Here is a 21,366-nt window from a genome sequence, read left to right as displayed (position 1 = left end):
ATTTGTTTATCTTAGAGAATATAGGCTACAGTGCAGTGATGAGTTATGGTAGGCCAACTTGGAGTGAATATACACACACACGCACTGCATAGTACACACACGTTTCTTTAAATGGCACAAATCAACACGCACGTAGCCAAAGCCATCACAACTATTTTGAGGAGATTTGGACACTGATAAGGGGCTGGATGACGTCACACCTGTAACAAAGCGTGATAACTTTAAAAACATAGCTACACAAATGTTATTTTTAACGGCACAAATCAGCACAAACATAGCACAAACGATTGAGACAATTTTGGTGAGTTTTGGACATTGACGAGGGGCTGGTGATGTCACGCGAGTAATAAATAAACCATAATAACATAGTAGCACAAATGTTTATTTTAACGGCACAAATCAGCACAAACCTAGCACAAACGATTGAGACTATTTTGGAAAGATTTCGACATTGATGGGGGGCTGAGTGACGTCACACGTGTAACAAATAACGTGGAATATCTTAAAAAACATAGTAGCACAAATGTTACTTTTAACGGCACAAATGAGCACAAACGTAGCACAAACGATTGAGACTATTTTGGGGAAATTTGGACAAGTATGGGGGGCTGAGTGACGTCACTGGCCAGAAAAATGTAAAGTTAAATTACTTAAAACCCTTAACAGCACAAACGATAATTTTTACGGCACAAACCGGCACAAACATAGCACAAACGAATATCAGTGTTTTTAATCATTTTTGAGTAACATGGGGGGCCAGCTTCACACAGGTCTACTGCGGCTCTGTGGCGTATTTGTAACTGTAGGTCGGTCATGAGAAAAAATGATCCTTTGCGCTTGCCGTATCATGGACAGCACGAATGTTGATCGCCGTGGAAGCAGACCGTACAACTAGTGTTGCTGTTTTCAGGCTTATTTATAGTTTAATTTAGAAATAGCTTAACATATCTCCGTGCAACAGAACCTATATTATGGAATTTAACAGTGTAGTTAAGCTCTACCGGCGGTAAAAGACGAATGCTCTTTAGCACTGGCTAGCCAACTACAGCTAGCTAACGTTAGTCGTTAAACCATTAGTTCGATGCCATTTGGTCAGTCTGTCATTTTTGTTTATAGTCACGGTTACATACTTATTGTGCAACAGTAATGTTAAAAGTCACGGTTCAGAACGCAGGACTATTTGTATTACTGTGGCTGCTCCTTGGAGATTTTGTTCAGGGGTGGTTTCAATACAACGTCAACACGCCACAGAACCGTCAGTCCGAGAAAAGTGCATCCGACAACGAAGAGCAAAGCTGTTTTTGCCAAGTAAGCTTTGCGCCAAACTCAGAACATGTGTCTGTATGTGTGCACTCGAACAGAATGTGTCAGAGGTTTTGTTATCAGAGGTATAAAACAGGATGGGTGACTTGCTAGTCAGTGTTCTCGCATTTTCCACAGTCACCTTCATTTGACGTCATTTTCATAGTTTGGAAGTGGTATTTCGTGTTTTGACATGCATAGCTAGATAATAATGAGAATTCTTCTAAAACAAACCCCTCGTTCGTCACTGAATTAGCATATAGTAACTGATTACCAGCCGCAATCAGGATTATTAATTAAATGTTGGATATTGGCGTGGACGTTTAAGGCAAATCACGTTGAAATGTTTTGAAGTGTTTCAACTTCGAGCATATTCTCTCTCTTTGTCGCATGGAATTTTAGAACGACAGAGGCATAAGTTACTTGGGTTGCTTAAACGTTTCAAAGTGGTTGAAGATTAATCTAGCCTAGCCGAAATGCTTAAATAAGTTGTCCTTAATGTTACAACAAGCAAGACATTAGACAGTTGTGTTGCTTCTATTATTTTGAGTATCACATTCAACGTAGACCGTGTCCGATTCTGAAATGATGTTGCCTAATGTTACGTAAAATATGTTATTGTAATATTCCCTCTAGTCTAATACTTGTTTGTCTTGTTCAATCACATATTTCAAACAGTTTAACACTGCGCACCCCTTTCTGTTGTAAATCGTGGTTTAACCTGATTGGATAGACATAACATCTTATTAATCGTGTCAATGGGATATGTAGTTCTGTACAGTGAGACCAACCTCCCGAGGCTATGACAGTGTAAAAAACAAAAACTACAATTCACAGAGAACGGGGGAGGTGTCAGAACTTGTCTTCTACGAACGTGCACCTTTGTTTTGGAGGCGGTGCCTGCAGGGACAGAATGGGCACGAGGAAAAAGCAAGTGGCCCCAAAGTGACAGCTCATCCTCGCAGACTGTTTCACCTCTGGCACGCTCTCATCCACGCAGCAAAGTCCCTTACTGGCATAATAATGCATCAACTGCTCATATAGCGACTTTGTCTTCGGGAGTTTGGTTTAGCAATGGCAGCACTTCAGAAGAAAGAGAGAGACTAGCAACAAAGTTCTGAAACTAATGAACTGAAGCCAGAAGAAGCGAAAGTTCCGTATTTACGACATGTCCGGAAATATTTGTAGCCCTTGGACAACATCGTTACTGCACATTCTTTATTTTGGATTACTGCATGCTAAGGTTGGGTTCACACTGGCATCACGAGCTCCTCTTAGTTCATAACGGTGATGTGTCTGTGATAACCAACCCATGTCATCATATTTTAAAGCGTTCCCTCGAGATGTCTCTAGATGTTAGTCTTGGATGTTGTGAGATTATATTCTTCGTATTTTCCTTTGACTTAAACCTAGCCTGGTCCTTTCAGGCTTTTTCATTTAACAGACCAGAGATTTTACTGTAGTCCACTTCATCGTTACCCTATGTCCCAGTAGTCATCTGAAGCCAGAGGGGACTGAAAAATAACTTTAAACCTAGACATGTTCACTTATTGATGTCACTTTGACTTAAACCTGTTTACTAATTTATTTATTTTACCTCCCGACCTGTTGGAATGATTTGATTAAGGCTTAAATTATGTATGCTGTTGTCTGGTGTCCAGTGTCAGACTCAGTCCCTCCTAAAGCTTCCCAGCAGCTGTTAGTGTCTAATGCATATCTGAAGAACTGGTCAGGCTAAGGCTTTTGGCAGTTAATTTACCTTTACATTTACATCAATGTATGTAATAGACATTGTTTTCCCATTTGACTGACAACATTGCACAGATAGTGGTTAACACCCTAGACCAGTTTATATCAATTACAGGAAGTGTTAAACAGACTGGATGTTTGAATGTCACTGAAAACAAATTAGCTTTTTTTATTATTCTTTTCAAGCTTGTTACCTTCACTTGATATTAAAATTGAATCACTGGGTTATAGCTGAAAACAGGGGTTCTCCAGAACCATGATGTCAACGAGTTACCAGGTGGAGTGTAGCAACCACGTCTGTCATTGGTTTGGCTTCACATCACTTTGTTTCTATTCTATTAGGCTCATGTTATTTATGTTTTGTGATGGAGTAAAATATCACTGTATTCTACTTTTATATATCTTTAGAATTAGATTTTTTTTTTTTTACCAAAGTCCTGTCTTCCTCTGAGAAGTTTCTAGAACTGGTTCTGTAGAACCTTTGAAATGTAACACCTCAATGTTCCTCTGTTCCTATTCATTCAGTTGACTGGTGTTCTGGACGACTGCTTTTGCGATGTCGAGAGCATCGATGTCTTCAACAACTTCAAGGTCTACCCCCTCATTAGGAAGCTCACAGAGAGAGACTTCTTCAGGTATTACAAGGTGAGTTTGCTTCTTTCTGCCTTGAATGACATCCAGATGGCTGCCGAGATGTCATTCTAAAGCCACAGAATTTTTGCAAATGGACTGTCTTAGCTTTTAAAATTTCGACCCAACAAGTTTGATATCCTCAAACCTCTCTCTAGAATTGTCAGCTTTATCTAAAATGACTCGGCTAGTTTCTGTTCCGGCACATTGCCCACTTGTACTCCTCTCGGTCAGCCAATGCAAATGAGTGTGGGTCAGTGTGTGTTCATTTGCATGTGCGGTTGACGTGTAACTTTGGGGAGCGTGTGGTGTGGGCTAGGCGTTGTCCAAGGGTGTCCTAGTCATTGTCCAAGGGTGTCCTAGTCATTGTCCAAGGCATAATCTGAGGATGTCCTAGGCGTTGTCCAAGGGATAATCTGTGTTGTCCAAGGATGCAGCCTAAAAAAACGAATGCAACTCAGCTAGACAATACTGCAGTTCCCTGTAGTGTCCGTTGTCTAGGTGTTTTCTTTGTGTAAACCAGGAGCCAAACCAAAACGCAGGATTTGGTTAAACCACCAGCCCTCCCCGCTTTGAGAGACACAGGTGTTTGAATGTTAACAAATCAACAATGCCACAAACAATAGTTCTGTTGTCTGTCGTAGTCACAAGGCTAGCAGGGCCTTAGTTGACATCTGCTTACCATTTGAATTTCACGTAAATCCCGACCTAAGAACACTTGAATTTATAATGTTGTGGTACCAACTTTTCAACATTTCAAGGACACACCCAAATACGTTGCCTACAGAACTTTTGAGAGTCCTTTCATCGATATGTGGTAATTCTTGGTAAGGACTGACAAGCACACCTGTCATTCTCACTAGCTCTCCAGATTGGTCCCTCATTATACAGTTTTGTGCTTTGGGTTGAGCATCCTGGGGGGAAAAGCAGCTCTTACTGCAGCCACAAATACAGATGTGGCTGTAAGTAAAAAGGTATTTATAAACATATCCTGAATCCATTGGTCATTTACAACACCTGCAAAATAAATCTGGTAAAGAGCTGACTTATATGTTTTAAGGTAAACCATGCATTTGTTCTGTGTTACTGTGTATGTGTGAATGAATACATTATCACATTTACTAATAAATAATGAGCCCTCCCATATGGCTTGTCCATCTAGTTGGCTTTATGGTTCCCTCGGTCTGCTGGACTGTCTTTAATCACTGCAAGCCAAGTTTATTGGTTGTTACCTAGTTACTGTAGTTTGCTTGTTTTGGACCAAAAAAACTCCTTCCGGCCCATTGCTTTAAATTAACAACCAGTCATGCATAACAGGACCTCTCACAAGTGTTGAGACGAGCGGGGGAGGGGGGCGGACAGGGGGAGGCTGATGTGGCAGTATTTTTCCATTTTTTTTTTTTTTTTTTTTCATTGACGTGGCAGAGGACAGGATAGAGCTGCTACGTCTCTTGAGTGTGATAGGGGGCACGGAAGCCACCCCAGGAAGCGTGTAATGAGTTTCTCTCCGAGAGAGAGAAAGGCTGAACCACCATTTTGAAACCAGGGCTGTGTGTAGAGGTCGGCTGATCTGTTTTTCTTAGTCGTTACTTGCCCCTCTGCCTCTCTCTCCCTCTCTCTCTCTCTCTCACACACACACACACACACACACACACACACACACACACACACACACAAATGAACAAGAAAATAAACTCTAAAGCTGTGATCAAAAGCAGGTCCTGACAGTGCATCTGATTGTGGGTCGCATAAGTGAGCTGATTGAGAAAGCTGGGTTCCTAAAAGACTTAGTTATGAATGTAGCTATTTTGTAAGAGCCTCAGTGACGGTGTGTGTGTGCATGTGCTTTTTTACACACTGCTTGTTTTCCATTGATTTCTATGGAAACCCCCACACACAGGTGAACCTGAGGCGTCCGTGCCCCTTCTGGGTGGACGATGGCCACTGCTCCATCAAAGACTGCCACGTGGAGCCCTGCCCGGAGGTAAGTCCCCACTCACACCCCATCACCTAGAGTTTTATTTTTTATTAAGGATGCGCATCAAAGGAGAGACAGCACGACTTCACCTAAAGATCCACCAGCTGCTCTAACTAGACAAGGAAATACACATTTGTTAGCGCTTAACACTGCAAAACCATACTGTCCCCTCTTAGCCCTAAAGACATAGTCACACACAGATATACACAGGGACAGCACAGGAACAGAATGAAATAACAACAGTCATCTCATCGATGTCGAAGAACACAAAACAAAAAAGATCAGGACATAAGTTACTTATGAATGTAAAAATTAAAAGTTCTGAATCCAATACCTCAACACCTACACACACTCTTGCAGAAGTATATCAATACATTCAACCTGTAAATTATCAATAGGTCACAAGTACCATATAAGCCCAGTCCTATGCTCTGAGTAATGCTGAGTAATGCAGCCCAAATGCTGGCTTTGTTAGCTGTACCACGTGTTCCAAGTGCACTTACATTGCTACCTTTGCAAAACTCTCACCGGACTGGAGTGTTTCTTGGCCCAGTCAACACACACACACACACACACACACACACACACACACACACACACACCCATGAGACTAGTTATGAGACTAGGCGGGGTAGTCTGTGGGGAGGTAGAGAGGAGATTTCGGGGGGCTCAGGAGGCCTGGAGGTGGCGATGGTGATGACCAACTCCTATTTCTGTCTCCCCTACAGAGCAAGATCCCCGTGGGAATCAAGTCGGGCAACTACAACAAGGTAAGGACCTCAGCCGGCAGGGTAGGATTTAGGAAAAGGTGTGTGTTGGGGGCAAGGTGTTGGACCCACCAATGTCCTGTGCATGAACTGAAGTGATCATACGATGTGTGTGTGTGTGTGTGTGTGTGTGTGTGTGTGTGTGTGTGTGTGTGTGTGTGTGTGTGTGTGTGTGTGTGTGTGTGTGTGTGTGTGTGTGTGTGTGTGTGTGTGTGTGTGTGTGTGTGTGTGTGTGTGTGTGTGTGTGTGTGTGTGTGTGTGTGTGTGTGTGTGTGTGTGCATAGTTATGTTAGTTTAAGTTAGACTCAAGATATTGCCCACTATGAAAATGAGAGCCCTTGGTCTCTAAGAATGTGCAACTGTTCCTGGTTCCTGTTTCCTGTCAGCAGGGATGACTGGTTTCCTGTCAGCGGTTTCACTCTCATTAAAGTATATTCAGTACTTGAAGTTAAATACATAATAAATAATGACACCACTACTGCGACAGCGGTTCTTTCTAACGACAAAAATAATTAGACTAAAAATTCACTGAGATTTACAAACTTCATATAAGGCCTTGTGCATACTTCCTTACACTTTCTTAAATATGACATTTTAAATACTGTTTTTTTGGGAATATATAGTCCTGTAGATCCTGGGTGAATGGACTTTTTTCCCTCTACATGTAGTGAAAGTGGAAAATAAAGAGACTAAGAGCCAGTGGAAGAGCCACAGCTACAGTTTCTTTCTTCCCTCGGTGTAGATGCTGTGCTAATGTATTCATTCATAGGTTTATAGGTTCAGGCATATCAGGCCTTAATACCTCAATGCAGAAAGATCCCAGCCATAATAACATGCGTATGTGTTCTACCCATAGTTGTTTTATGCAGGTCCCTCGGCAGGTTTGGCAGGTCCCTCGCTTATGAAGTGGAGTGGTTGGGACAGAAATAGCTAGAGTGTGTGTGTGTGTGTGTGGACTGCTTTTGGCTTTTGTTTGCTTTAGCCCAGGCTGCTGTGGCTAATGGAGCTCATGCTGCCCCCCCCCCCCTTCCTTTCTAGAACATTCTCTTAGGCCTGCTGGGCCCTCAGACATGAGCATATGAGCCTTTGTCTGAAGTCTGACGTTTCCGTTTCTCGTTCTCTCTCTTATCTCTCATTCAATCTTTTTTTAACCTCCTCTTTCAAGGTTTGTTGTGCACTCTCTTTCTCTCTCTCTCTCTCTCTCTCTCTCTTTCAATCTCTCTCTCTCTCTCTCTTCCTCTCCCTCTTCCATACCTCTCACTCCAATTTTCCCACCATTTCACCGTTGCATTCTCTCTCTTTTTGTTTCTCTCCTCTCTTCTCATCTCCTCCCTCTCTACCTCCCCTCCTGTTGAAATTGGCAGTGGTGAGTTGCAGGCTAGCCTCCTACTCCTCTGTCTATCCATTCCTCCCTCTCTTCTCTTTTTACCTGCACTCTATCCCTTCATCCTCTCTGTGCTCTTCCCTCTGCTCTTCTCTTCCTCCCTCCTGTAAAAGACGGTAGTGGGGTGAGCAGCAGGCCAGCTTGGCAGGGCACCTCAACCCCTAACTATTGTTGATTCTCTCTTTCTCTCTCTCTCTCTCTTTGTCTTTCTTTCTCTCTCTCTCTCTCTTTCTCTCTCTTCCATACATTTTCTCACTTTTGGTTCCCTCCATCCTTGACTCACTTTCTCTCTCACTAACTCTTAATTTTTTTCTGATCTGACCACGGGCAGCCGTGGCCTACTGGTTAGCGCTTCGGACTTGGAACCGGAGGGTTGCCGGTTCGAACCCCGACCAGTAGGAAGCGGCTGAAGTGCCCTTGAGCAAGGCACCTAACCCCTCACTGCTCCCCGAGCGCCGCTGTTGTTGCAGGCAGCTCACTGCGCCGGGATTAGTGTGTGCTTCACCTCACTGTGTGTACACTGTGTGCTGAGTGTGTTTCACTAATTCATGGATTGGGATAAATGCAGAGACCAAATTTCCCGGGATCACGGGATCAAAAGAGTATATATACTAGAGTATATATACTTATACTTACTTATACTTATCTCTTTCTGCTCTCCCTGCTCTCTCTCCTCTCCTCTATACTTCTCTGCTCTCTCCTCTCCTTTCTGCGGTCTCTCCCTGCTTTCTCTTCTCTCTCCCTGCTCCCTCTTCTCTTTCCTCCTCTCTCTCTCTCTCTCTCTCCTCATCTCTCCTCTCTTTCTCCTCCTCTCTCTGCTCTCTCTCTCTCTCTCCTCATCTCTCCTCTCTTTCTCCTCCTCTCTCTGCTCTCTCTCTCCTCTCCTTCCCTCCTGTGGTGAGTGCGAGGGAGGCTGATTTTTGGCTGGGCTCCCCGTGTTTGCTGCGAACATGGTTGGGACATCAGGAACATCTGATTGCTTGCAAGGTCGCGGCGTCCACTGCCATGCTGTTCGTACACACGTCAGCACTTGTCCACCACCTCGCAGCACTCTTCTTATCTGCGGACACCGCACATGTATTGCAAAGGTTTTGTTGGAGTGTAGGCACTTAACCTGAGATAGTCTATTGGTTTGCACTTCCAGGGGGCCACACAATGTGATAAGGTACATATTTACGTTTATTTAGCTGACCGGTTTACTGTATTTGTGGTTGGATCACCTATAGTGCAGCCCCAATCAACAAGCCGAGTTAGAAACAGAAATGTATGTATGTTTTATTCAGAATGTGTAATGCAATGTTTACTTCTAGCTGAGCTGACACAATAGGGTGATGGGGATATAAAAGGCATGTGTTGTTAAAATAAATGGTTACACTTTACTTGACAGTGTCGACATAAGAGTGACATAACACTGTCACAAACGTGTCATAAACAAGTCATAAACTTTTATGACATAACACTTCTGTTATTAAGTGATATTCGGTTTTTGTCATAGGTTAGGTTTAGAGTTAGAGTTAGGGTTAGGGTTAGGATTAGTGTTAGAGGTTAGGATTAGGGTTAGGTTTCATGTGTCATGACGGTGTCCTGTCACTCTTATGTCGATACTGTCAAGTAAAGTGTTACCAATTAAATTAGGTAGGTTAAGTTAGATTAGTTTGTGGGAGCTTAAATCTTTGGTTTAGTTTCATTATATCTGTAGAGATATAGGCTACTATCTGTAGATTTTGAGAGAGACAGGGAGAAAGACAGACAGACAGACAGACAGAGAGAGTAGCAGCAGAGGAACTTCGCACTGCAGACCAAAAATAGACTCTTTTTTTTCCAGTCCCCTGCCTTCTCTCTCTCTCTCTCTCTCTCTCTCTCTCTCTCTCTCTCTGATGTAGTGTGTGACCTTTCTCTTTCTTCTCTTGTTAGTAAGTATAAGAATGTCATTGGTGTGAACATCGGTCTGTTTTTTTCCCCAGTAACATTGGGTTCCCTCTGATCCAGCTAAAAAGTGTGTGTGTCTGTATGTGTGACTGTGACTGAGAGAGAGAGAGCGAGAGAGAGAGAGAAAGAGAGAGTAAGAGAGAGTATGTGGGTGTGTGTGTGTGTGTGTGTGTGTGTGTGTGTGTGTGTGTGTGTGTGTGTGTGTGTGTGTGTGTGTGTGTGTGTGTGTGTGTGTGTGTGTGTGTGTGTGTGTGTGTGTGTGTGTGTGTGTGTGTGTGTGTGTGTGTGTGTGTGTGTGTGTGCGCGCCCCTGCATCTCTGTGTGCAAGCGTGTGTAATATACTTATGTAAACTTGACTCATTTGGTGGTGAGGCCGTCCCACCTGCTTGCGCGCTCCCTGCCTGTGCTGTAGCCTCAGGCCTGTGACCCATATCCTACCGCTAACACACGACTCAGACTGCTGAGCGCTAGCTAGTCACTGGATGACTGCACACACCTCCACAAGCGCCTACCGGTTACATGCGGGATCTGATTATCTTAGTCGTACCTGCTGAACCTACGTAGCTTATAGTTATAGACCTACACTGCAAAAAAATTAAATCTAACCAAGTGTTATTTATCTTATATTAAGATCAATAAAGTGTTTCATCTTTCATTTTGACTTCATTTAAGAAGAGTTTATCTTGACTTGTCTTATCAAGACAAATTTGCTTAACGCACTGGCAGACATATTTGCTTGTTTTCAGGATGAGACCTCTTAAGATACAGTAGGTCAAACTCTTCTTAAATTAACTCTTCTTAAATTAAGTCAAATGATTTTATGGAAAAGTGCTAGTGTCTTTATACTAAAAACAATACCAACTAGATATTATGATCTTTATAAGAATAATAACCCATTTTATTAGATAAGCAGTTTTTGCAGTGTAGCAGTGGCTGTTGGTGTAACATTCTTTAAAGCCTGTTAAATACCCCATTGTATTGCAGTGTATTCATAAACAAGGATTATGTATAGGTGAATGGCTGACTCGGTGTCTTTGTGCTCTTTGTGTTGTTTTTTGTTTGTTTGCAAACTCAGTGTGTTGCTATACTTATTGTTGTCTGTCTCATCCTAACATTTTGTCTACCGGTATTTATTGTGTTCTTGTATTTTATGTATTTTAATTATTGTATGTCATGCACATTGAGACCAAAGCAAATTCCTTGTAAATATGTGAAACCCTACTTGGCAATAAACCTGATTCTGATTCTGAGGTGCACCAGACTTTTCCCAAATGGTGTGTGATCAGCTAAACTCTTACTTTCCCTCCTTTTTCTCCCTTTGGCTTCTCCGTTTCTTGGTTTCTTCCGACTCTTCCTTCGACATGGCAGTACTCCAAGGCCTTGAACGCCGTGGAGGACATTACAGAGTGTGAGCAGATTCAGAATCTGGGCGCCATCAACAGCACACTCAGGTAAAAATCACCACATCTCACACTTTAACTCCAGAGTCCAGAGCATTTCTCCAATCTTTAGCATTTAGCATCAGCAGTTCACCAGCTTTTTGCTTCACATGCCTCTCACTGAATCAGACATCAACACGTTACACATTTCGAACACTACATTTGTGTTATGGTGTTAATCTGGTGTTTAAGACTTTTTTTGTCTTGTGACCAACACCTGCTTGGGGCAGAAATCTATTTTGAAGTTGATGATGAACAAGGCAACCTTTGAGCAGTGTTGCTGGGCTGTGTTCCATCCTGTGTATTATTATTCTGGCATGTTCCCATCGACCTTGGGCAACAATTTATTTTCTGGAAAATTCTGGCAAATTGTCATGATCATCCAATCAGAACACTCGATGGAACTGTTAAGTGGTTGCCTAGCAACATTGCTCTAAAAGTTTGCCCGTGTATCATTGTATTTTTTTTTCTGCAGAGCCATCAGCTCTGTGTGTTTTAGGGTGAGTAAACACATAGAGAGGAGGAGTGATTGGAATTTGAGTGGGTTGAGTAGCCTGGGTATATTCAGACTTGTAAGGACATTAGCAAAACAAACAGCACAGGAACAAAATATACAAAAAAGAATGGCCCATGCTGTGTCAAAATGACTGCTCTGGGAACAGCAAGGTGCAAAGACACATCAGCGTCGTCAGGGGAAGCTACTGCTTCATTATCAGTAGTGTCAAGCTCATCTTTCTTCCCATATGGAAGGGTTACATTCATGGATGCTCATGTTTATACGACCACTGTCACATACCGAAACACAGAAAAAAAAATAATAAATGACTGCATTTTGAATGGCATTATGCATTTTAGTGGGACATTTCTTTATTAATTTACAATGCATTGATTAGTAGGGATTACTGACCTTTTCCCACAAGGGTGTGTGTATATGTATATACTCTGTGTGTGTGTGTGTATACACAAATCAATACTGCTCAGTTTTTTAATTGGTTTTCTAGTGTCTCTATTTGTCTCCCAGTTTTGTCTGATTGGTTGTTCCGTCTCATTTATTCTCGTCTCATCTTGTCTTTGTAGCAACCAGAGCAAAGAGGCGTTTGCAGACTGGGCTCGCCATGACGACGCCCAAGACCACTTCTGTGAGCTGGACGGTGAGTGTGCTTCATGACATGACGAGGACAATTTCACACAGACATTAGCAAACGATGTGGTGTGTGACATTTGCTGTGTTACTATACTGGCTATTGTGCAAGTGCATACTTGCTCTTCATTCCCCTGTCTTCTGCTTTCTAACTTAATCCCCCCCCCCCCTTCTCTCCTCCAGATGAGACGGCTCCAGAGTCAGAGTATGTGGATCTGATGTTGAACCCAGAGCGCTACACGGGCTACAAGGGCCCCTCAGCCTGGAGGGTGTGGAACAGCATCTATGAGGAGAACTGCTTCAAGTATGAAAATACACACACACACACACACACACACACACACACACACACACACACACACACACACACTCATTCGTTTGTATGCACACACACAGATACCTACAAACCCACGCACATGCAGGCAGGAATACACACACACACACACACACCAGTGTTTCCCATACATTGACTTATTTGTCAATATACAATCTCCCCCACTGATAATGAGACAACTCCCTTCCCCTAGACAATTCCAACGCTGGACTATTTTAACTTTCTGTCACTAAATCAGGATTAATGCATTATCATACCGGATACGTAATCACCCCAACTCTTGTAACTTTCACCTCGGGTGCTTTAAACAACATGTCCTATTCCCTACACCTGACTATGATATGCATTTGTCATGTATACAGACCTTACTGTTCTGTATTGACCCTAGGCAGATGGGTCAGGCCCTTGAGTCGTGGAGCTGCTCGAGGTTTCTTCCTATATGTATCTCCAATTCTAGGGAGTTTTTCCTCTCCCCTGTTACCCATGGGCCTTCTTTGTTTCTTTTCTTTTCTTCCTTTCTTTCCTTTTTCTCTGATTGCCTACATACTGTAAAGCGCCATGATACATGTGTAATGTTTTGGCGCTCTATAAGCACAATAAATTGAAATTGAATTTTTTGGCGGCCCACCACAATATCAACATTGTCCACCACACAATGATTTTCCAGGTTGTACTAAATTGTGCTTAACTCATTGAATGCAAAGCTGTTTTCGGAAGCTTTGTCCTAGAGTGCCAGCAATCTAGACCATTGTTGATGATTTTTGTACAGCCACAGCATATTCTGTGTTATAGCTATGAACACATACAATGGCTCGTTTGAAAGGTGAGACTTAAAGGTAAGCTCTCAGTGGGTGCAAACCGTGTATTTCTACACACCTCTGTTTCTGAGAAATCCCAAGCTAAACAGTGGCTAGTTTTCATCAAAATCGCTGTTTTTTTTTCTAGAAATGGAGATATAACGTCTTTCATGAAATATGAAGTGTTGCCTGTAAAGTTTCCGGGAAGTGACCTGGCGAGACTGCCACCTAGTGATAGACCCACGAAAATGGCCTGGTTTTGAGCTGACGTGCATGCGTCACTGATTCGACCCAAAGCGGCAACCGAGTTATGATAAAATGTCCAGATTGTGCGTTTTCATGAGTTTTCGATCGTCATATATTCCATTCATCACAGAGTTCCCAAAATCACATATAAGGTGTGTTAGAGTGGCTAGTTTCGTAATTTAAAAAAGTTTTTACGTTTTTGGCATTCAACGCATGGGAAGGAAAAACGTAATATTACGTTTTTGGCACTCAATGAGTTAAAGCTGGTTAGCATCATAACCACGCTGTGCTAATTTGTTAAAAACTGTTGCATTCAAGTTAATTCTGCAAACCTATCACCACAAATGGAATTCAATTCTGTGGGAAACACTGCACACACACACCACTTCCTCATGCATGCATATTTTAGTTCTCTTGTTCCTGTTTTACTGTTTGTGGTTTTACTGGTTCTTTGTGATATTGGCTCACACAAGCCATAAATCACATTTCTCCCATATCAACACACACACACACACACGCACACACACACACACACACACACACACACACACGCACACACACACACCATGTTATCACCTTCCTGAGTGGGATTTTGTTTTCTATTTCGGCAGGCCCAGATCAGTGTACCGGCCTTTAAACCCCCTGGCTCCCAGCCGAGGTGAGTGTGTGTGTGTGTGTGTTCCTCTGCCCCAGTCACATCGACCCCCTCTCACCCTGCTCTGTCCTGTGTTGTGTCCACTGTGCAGTGGACCCTGTGCCAGCTCAATCTCCCCCACTGATAATGAGACAGCGTCCCGGCTGTGTGATGAGGTGGCCCTCATGTCCAGCGGCCACATGCCTCATCACAGCCCAGTGTTAATGACCCTCGCTGGCACGATAGTCTCATGCCAACCTCACCGCTAAGCTGCATTTATTAAATACAATTTAGAGGCTGAACATAACAGCTGAGATTTAAAAAGGGGGAATTAGTTGATATGGGCTTTTAATGTTATATTTGTTTTAACTGAATTTAATTAAATTAAATATTTAATTTGATACTTAAGGAGTCAAGGCAAATTCAGTGGAATGTTGTGAAACTTCTAGAACACTTTTACTGTGACGTACAGGTCATACACCACAGGAATCTTGTCAGGTGCACCCTTGCACTGGTTAATTGAGCTTGTTAAATAACTTTATTTTTATTGAATTATTTGATGCCTTGACCAGTATTTGTTTCTCTCTCTCTCTGTCTCTCCCTCACAGGGGATGATGATGGTAAGTTTTCCCCTGCTGTCGACTATATTTGAGATATTTTATCAGCTGTTATCTTGCATTTTACGTAACTCTCCACACAAGAGAGGCAGATGTCTTTTCCCACGACCCGACTAAGTGCTCAACTCAATATTTGTCCTCGTGTTGTTTCTTGGCAGGTGAGGCCTTCTATAACTGGCTGGAAGGTAAGCACTATTTTAATCTCTGCCTCCTCAGTGCCTCCTACAGGCCATGTAGGGAACTACATCTCTGACAGCACCAAAAGGTTATAATGAGGTTGCTCGCCTGAGTTGAGTTAGGCAGCCAGTGCACCCATTATTTTGTTCAGTACGCTACTTGTGACTTTAGAAATTACCTGATAACATGGGTACAAAAACTGAAACATTACTTTCTATTTTCTTTGCCAGGGAGAGTCCGCTAAATATGTTTCTTCGGTCTCTTTTGTTACAGTTTATTGTTTTGAAATACACGTATTGTTTTTTTTTTATGCTTATGCGAGAACAGTTTTCTGACTGAGAATTCCAAAAATAAGTGGCCACTGTTCCTTCCGATGCGGTGGATTCTGTGTGCGTTTTTTTCTGGAGAATGTCTTTCTCTGGGTCTGAATGGGATCGGGTGGCGGATCAGTGCTCACTTATTGTGCACGATCTCTGCTGCTGCCACCGCCACTTAACGACAATCCCCCAGAGTCGCCGTTTGACTCTCCCCCAGCCTCCGTTTCCGTCTCCTCCATTTCCCCCTTTCTTTCACTCGTTTCTCTTTGTTGGAGGCGCATGAAAGGGCCGCTCCATTCTCTCTCGCGAGTGGGGAGCGCGTTAGAAACGTTTAGTTTTCCCTCCATCTTTGTTATGGCCTCAGTGCTCTGTGAAAGAGTCTCAAAGGCCCCCCCGTATTAGGTGTCCTTAGGTGCCCCCTGTCAACGCCTGCTGGAGAGGCAGATGAAGTTACATCACATCAGAGAACACCTGTCTGTCTGTCTCTCTCACTCTCACTCTCTCTCTCTCTCTCTCTCTCTCTGTCTCACATCTTTCATACTCTTTTCTCTTTGTCTCCTGTGGTGTCTCCAACTCTCTCACCACATTCTCTTTTCCCCAGTTCTGTCAGACTCACTTTTTTTTTAAATGTTATTTTTAGTCACAGTGACGACTCTGACTTCCCCGTCATGAGTAGTCCATAGCGTGACAGTGTTTCCCTCCGACTGTTCGTTTTCTAAGAGCATATATCAAGGGTGCACAGTCGTAGTGTTTAGAAGGTATGCATTCCTCTGTGTTCCACTGGTGGTGTTTGTTTGTTTGTTTGTTTGTTTGTTTACACGTTTGACGTGTTTGTTTGTGTACTGCAGGCTTGTGTCTGGAGAAGAGAGTGTTCTACCGGCTTATCTCCGGCCTCCACAGCAGCATCAACCTCCACCTGTGCGCTGAGTACCTGCTGGACGGTGAGTCACATGCCAGCGGGACATCATCCCCTCAGTGGCACTCCCACCACATCAGCTGACCACTCATGGGCTCTGTCCTTGACACAAACTGCATATGGACATTAGTGTACATTACTGTACTTCCCCCCTAAACTCATACATTTTTTTTTATATAATCACATGTTTATATCCATGATCAGAGGACTGACTAGGACTGTTTCTTTCTCTTTCTTTCTCTCTCTTCCTCCCTCTTTCTCTCCCTCTCTCTCTCTCCCCCACCTTCTCTCTCCCTCTCTCTCTCCCTCTATCTCTCCCTCTATCTCATTCTCCCCCTTCTCTCTCTCTCTCTCCCTTTCTCTCCATCTCTCCCTCCCTCTCCCTCTCCCTCTCTCTCTATCTCTCTCTCTCTCTCCCTCCCTCTATCTCTCTTTCTCCCCTCCTCTCTCTCTCCCTCTATCTCTTTCTCCCCCCTTTTCTCTCTTTTCCCCTCCTTTCTCTCCCTCTATCTCTCTTTCTCCCCCCTTTTCTCTCTCTCTCTCTCTCTCTCTCTCTCTCTCTCTCTCTCTCTCTCTCTCTCCCTCCCTCTATCTCTCTTTTCCCCCTCCTCTCCCCCCTTCTCTCTCCCTCTCTCTCTCTCCCTCTCTCCCTCTCTCTCCCTCCCTCTATCTCTCTTTCTCCCCTCCTCTCTCCCTCCTCTCTCAGAGGGCTGGGGCAAGGAGACGTGGGGCCCCAACATGCAGGAGTTCCGGCGGCGCTTCGACCCGGCGGAGGCCAAGGGCGAGGGCACGCGGCGCCTGAAGAACCTCTACTTCCTCTACCTCATCGAGCTGCGCGCCCTCTCCAAGGTGGCGCCCTACTTCGACCGCGCCTTCGTCCATCTGTACACGGGCAGCGCCCAGGAGGACACCGCCACCAAGGAGCTGCTGCTGCTGCTGCTTAACGAGACCAAGTAAGTAAAGGGGGACAGTGGACCGGTGGGCGACGTGACGACAGCGACATCCCATAATATGAAGTTAGGGGAAAATGGGAATGGAGGAGAGCGGGGCTCAGTTGAACACTGGAGAAAATACAAGATGGAGGAGGGGGAGAGTTACTTTTTTACATGTTGCTTGTTTAATTAGACAAAAACTAAGAAGATTGTATTTTTACATATAGATTTAGATCATAGAGTAGTGGCATATGCAGTGGAATATCTCTCTCTCTCTCTCTCTCTCTCTCTCTCTCTCTCTCTCTCTCTCTCTCTCTCTCTCTCTCTCTCTCTCTCTCTCTCTCTCTCTCTCTCTCTCTCTCTCTCTCTGAGTGTGTGTGTCTGCTGATCTCCATCCTGGATCCTGGCATTTATGTGGTGACATGTGGGGTTATACCATGTTGTGGGTGGTGGTGGGGTGGGTGAGGGGGGCTTTTTTTTTTTTACAGTGTACAATCAATGGTTCAATAAAAGGGGTTTTAAAAGTCAAAAGTCTCTCTCTCTCTCTCTTTCCCTGCCCTTCTGTTTTCTACCGTTCTACCCCCAGTATTGAGAGTTCCCCCTCTGTGTCTGTGTCTGCTCTTGAGTAAGTTCTTGTTTGTTCTTCACCTCTCTCTCCCTCCAGAGCTTTCCCCATGCACTTTGACGAGAAGTCCATGTTCGCAGGACACAAAATAGAGGCCAAAATCCTGAAGGTAAGTCTGTTGATACCACAGCTGAAGACATCCACCTCTCCATTTGTCTCTCTCTTTCTATATCTCTTGCTCTCTTTCTCTCTCTCTCACTCTCTCTAATGCACTCATGCAAAGACAAACCACATTTTCGTTTAGGGCAAGCTAGTTAATGTGTAATTTATATGTGGCATGTCATACGTATGGCTGTGTGTGTGTGGGGGGGTAGATTGACAGATGGACAAATGGAAAAAAAAAAGAAAAAAGGCTGACCATGTTTGTTTGCCCAAACTGCTGTCAGAAGTGCTTAAAGTGGCCATGTGTTTTGTCCTGATTGGCTGATCAAACATTTCAGATTGTAGTGGTTTGAAAATGTCTTTTAGCTGGCAAGCCTGATGGAAAAGCACTGTGTGTCTTTACATAGGTCTAGAAATTGTCTCTGCTATGTTTTTTTAACACACCAGTGAAGATAAAAACAAGATCATAATAGCATTACACAAATTAATCAGTGAGGTTTGACTATGCCTCTTATATAAACTTTACAATATAAAGATTTTTTTAAATGTTTTTAAGATCTGTGAACTACCTTAACAATGACTAAACCCTGGAAGGGTTAAACTACAAAACAAAACTACTAAAAGGAGTGTTCTGAAAAGATCGTCAGCAATCATTGCTTGTTTGTGTCCTTTGTGTACATTTTACATTTTAGTGGAGCACTATGACTTGTTGAAACAGGTTTACCGGATTTGTCTGTTTGTAAATCTAATTCTCAGCTCATTGTAGATGTGTCAATCTCAAGCTGTTCGTAAACGGTTTAGTAATATCCATTACTGATTTTTTTTTTTTTTTGTGCGTGTGCGCAGGAGGAGTTCAGGTTGCACTTTAAGAACATCTCTCGCATCATGGACTGTGTGGGCTGCAGTAAATGTCGCTTATGGGGGAAGCTTCAGGTGAGATTCAATCACACACACACACACACACACACACACACACACACAAACACACACACAGACACAGACACAGACTCTCTTACCACAAACTATGTTTCCAGGGTAGGAATTTCACGGCGGCCACGACGGCCATGGCCATGCCCCTTGCGTTGGCCGTGATGCCCCTTTGAAAATCAGAGGTTTACAGGCCACTGTGGCCTTGGTGCCCCCTTCTTTCAATATTCTGCTTTGTGTCCGACTAATAGCGTATTTTGTTAGCCTATGGCCTGTCAAAATAATCTTAGCATTCACAGCGCAAATTAATTTAGTCTTTTACACAGTGGAGAAAGTCACAGCGCACGGCAGGAAAGAAAGTGCGTCCAAATTCACCCATTCTTCTCAGTTGAACTACTCGCGAAGTAGCCTACTCAGACATCACAAGTATCACATCACATGAAATAGCTTTTTCTCAGCTTTTAAACGATGTTAGTCGCTGATTGCTATGGTGAACGGTTCGCGAGACAAGTAAATAATGATTAAATTGAATCATAAATTCTAGCTTCTGCGCCTATCTCCCTACCCATTCATCTCGGTTAAAAACTTCACAAACCCTTTGTTCAACACATGACAAACCATATATCAAAATAAACAGTAGACCTTACCGAACACAAAAGTCCCCTGTCCCCTGTACAGTTAGCCGTTCCAGAGTAATCCGGTTTTGAATTTGCAGCAAATTTCGACATGCATGTCTCCAAATTTGGGCTTTAAGTTTCAGAATGTGTTTACATTTTTCTACATAATTTCATAACAGGCCAAATACAAAATAAATGTTACAAATATCGCCTAGATATCGGTAAATATTAAAATCAGAGGATATACAGCTGACTAAGAGTTTGTGAAAGTAGCCTTAATGATCACAAAATGCTAAGCATGCATCTAGGCTATTTGAGTTTCTTAAAGCTGAGCTGTGCTTAAATTGTTCAATACACGATTTCATATCAGGCCAAATATAAAATAAATGTTAAATATAGCCTAGATATCTGTAAATATTATGATCAGATGATTTACAGTTCTATGTAATATGTCATGTTTCATGTTTTTGTAATGTTTCATACAGTGATGCAGGTTTACTGCTGTAAACAGGCTAAATACAACTTCATTTTTTATAGCCTACTACTGTATAGTTAACTTTGGCCTTGGTGCCCTGACATGCGGCCTTTGTGCCCCCCACCAAATATGCCCAACTGAAAGCCAAGTGGCCTTGCCCCTAAAATTGTGAAATTCCAAGCCTGTATGTTTCTAATTTATATCTTGCTTCTCTCTCTCTACCCATTTTCCTTCCTCTCCTCTCCTCTCCTCTCCTCTCCTCTCCCCTCCTCTCATCAGACACAAGGCCTGGGTACAGCCCTGAAGATCCTTTTCTCAGAGAAGGAGATCAAGAACCTTCCGGAAAACACCCCCTCCAAGGGCTTCCAGCTGACCAGGCAAGAGATTGTTGCCCTGCTCAACGGCTTCGGCAGGTGAGTCACCCCCATGGATATGTTCTATGGGGCCGGGGGAGAGTAAGGAATTACTGCCCCATTCATTTCATTTACTGCCCCATTCATTTCAATGACTGTCTGAATAGACTAGCTACTTCAAAAATAAACGGATTCCGCATCTAATCTCATCAAGTCAGTGAGGTGCCACGTTACAGATGGCCCTAGATGTTTTAGTCCATGCAGTTTGGTTAGAAACGTCCAGCTCATGGGAGCATCCAATAATCCACGCATTTGTGACACCCAATAGTTTGGTTATAAACATCCAGCTCATGGGAGCATCCAATAATCCACGCATTTGTGACACCCAATAGTTTGGTTAGAAACGTCCAGCTCATGGGAGCATCCACCAATCCACGCATTTGTGACACCCAATAGTTTGGTTATAAACATCCAGCTCATGGGAGCATCCAATAATCCACGCATTTGTGACACCCAATAGTTTGGTTAGTAACGTCCAGCTCATGGGAGCATCCACCAACCCACGCATTTGTGACAACCAATAGTTTGGTTAGAAATGTCAAGCTCATGGGAGCATCCACCAACCCACGCATTTGTGACACCCAATAGTGTGGAACTTAAAAAAAAATGTGGCCGGACGTCCACAGAAGGTGCCGCCCTTCGAGTTGGGCCATTACATTAGTCGTGGTCAGACCCTTAAAGGAATTATCCGGAGTAAAATGCACTTTAGATCGATTTACGGATGATTGGGGGTACATTCGTTGAGTTGACATCAAAATCATGTCATTCGGATGTGTTTTGAGAAAGTTCGATTGTACCGTTTTCAGTCACACAACTCGTAGCCTGTAAGTGAGCAGGGCATTTCAATTTCGCCGCTACAAAACGCTATTTTTATACCTCTTCTACAGTTCCAAACAACATAACACTTACGTGGTAGTG

The 21,366-nt window shown here is 43.3% G+C and overlaps 1 protein-coding gene across 2 annotated transcripts in view; it reads left to right on the top strand.

The window, feature by feature from the left end:
* Positions 1–852: 852 nt before the first annotated feature.
* The window catches only part of ero1b (endoplasmic reticulum oxidoreductase 1 beta), a 24,641-nt gene continuing 4,127 nt past the window's right edge, over positions 853–21,366 (top strand). The window contains exons 1-15 of one of the 2 annotated variants that reach the window (XM_076289844.1): positions 853–1,308; positions 3,577–3,696; positions 5,582–5,665; positions 6,388–6,429; positions 11,108–11,190; positions 12,256–12,329; positions 12,503–12,623; positions 14,308–14,354; positions 14,939–14,950; positions 15,106–15,132; positions 16,290–16,382; positions 17,064–17,310; positions 17,954–18,023; positions 18,863–18,949; positions 20,315–20,448. In XM_076289844.1, the coding sequence (XP_076145959.1) occupies positions 1,147–1,308; positions 3,577–3,696; positions 5,582–5,665; positions 6,388–6,429; positions 11,108–11,190; positions 12,256–12,329; positions 12,503–12,623; positions 14,308–14,354; positions 14,939–14,950; positions 15,106–15,132; positions 16,290–16,382; positions 17,064–17,310; positions 17,954–18,023; positions 18,863–18,949; positions 20,315–20,448 (1,403 nt within the window). In that variant the 5' untranslated portion in view covers positions 853–1,146. Of the gene's footprint in view, positions 1,309–1,413; positions 2,546–3,576; positions 3,697–5,581; positions 5,666–6,387; positions 6,430–11,107; positions 11,191–12,255; positions 12,330–12,502; positions 12,624–14,307; positions 14,355–14,938; positions 14,951–15,105; positions 15,133–16,289; positions 16,383–17,063; positions 17,311–17,953; positions 18,024–18,862; positions 18,950–20,314; positions 20,449–21,366 lie in introns of those variants that run through there. The other variant, XM_076289845.1, reaches the window with a different exon arrangement.

Source organism: Alosa pseudoharengus, unplaced genomic scaffold (genome assembly GCF_046254945.1).
Source record: "Alosa pseudoharengus isolate Yale_2024_CS ecotype anadromous, Long Island Sound unplaced genomic scaffold, YU_APseudo_1.1 YU_APseudo_1.1_scf_1, whole genome shotgun sequence".
NCBI lineage: Eukaryota > Metazoa > Chordata > Actinopteri > Clupeiformes > Clupeidae > Alosa > Alosa pseudoharengus.
The sequence above is the reverse complement of the archived record's forward strand: the minus strand, read 5'-3'. Positions and strand labels throughout refer to the sequence as shown.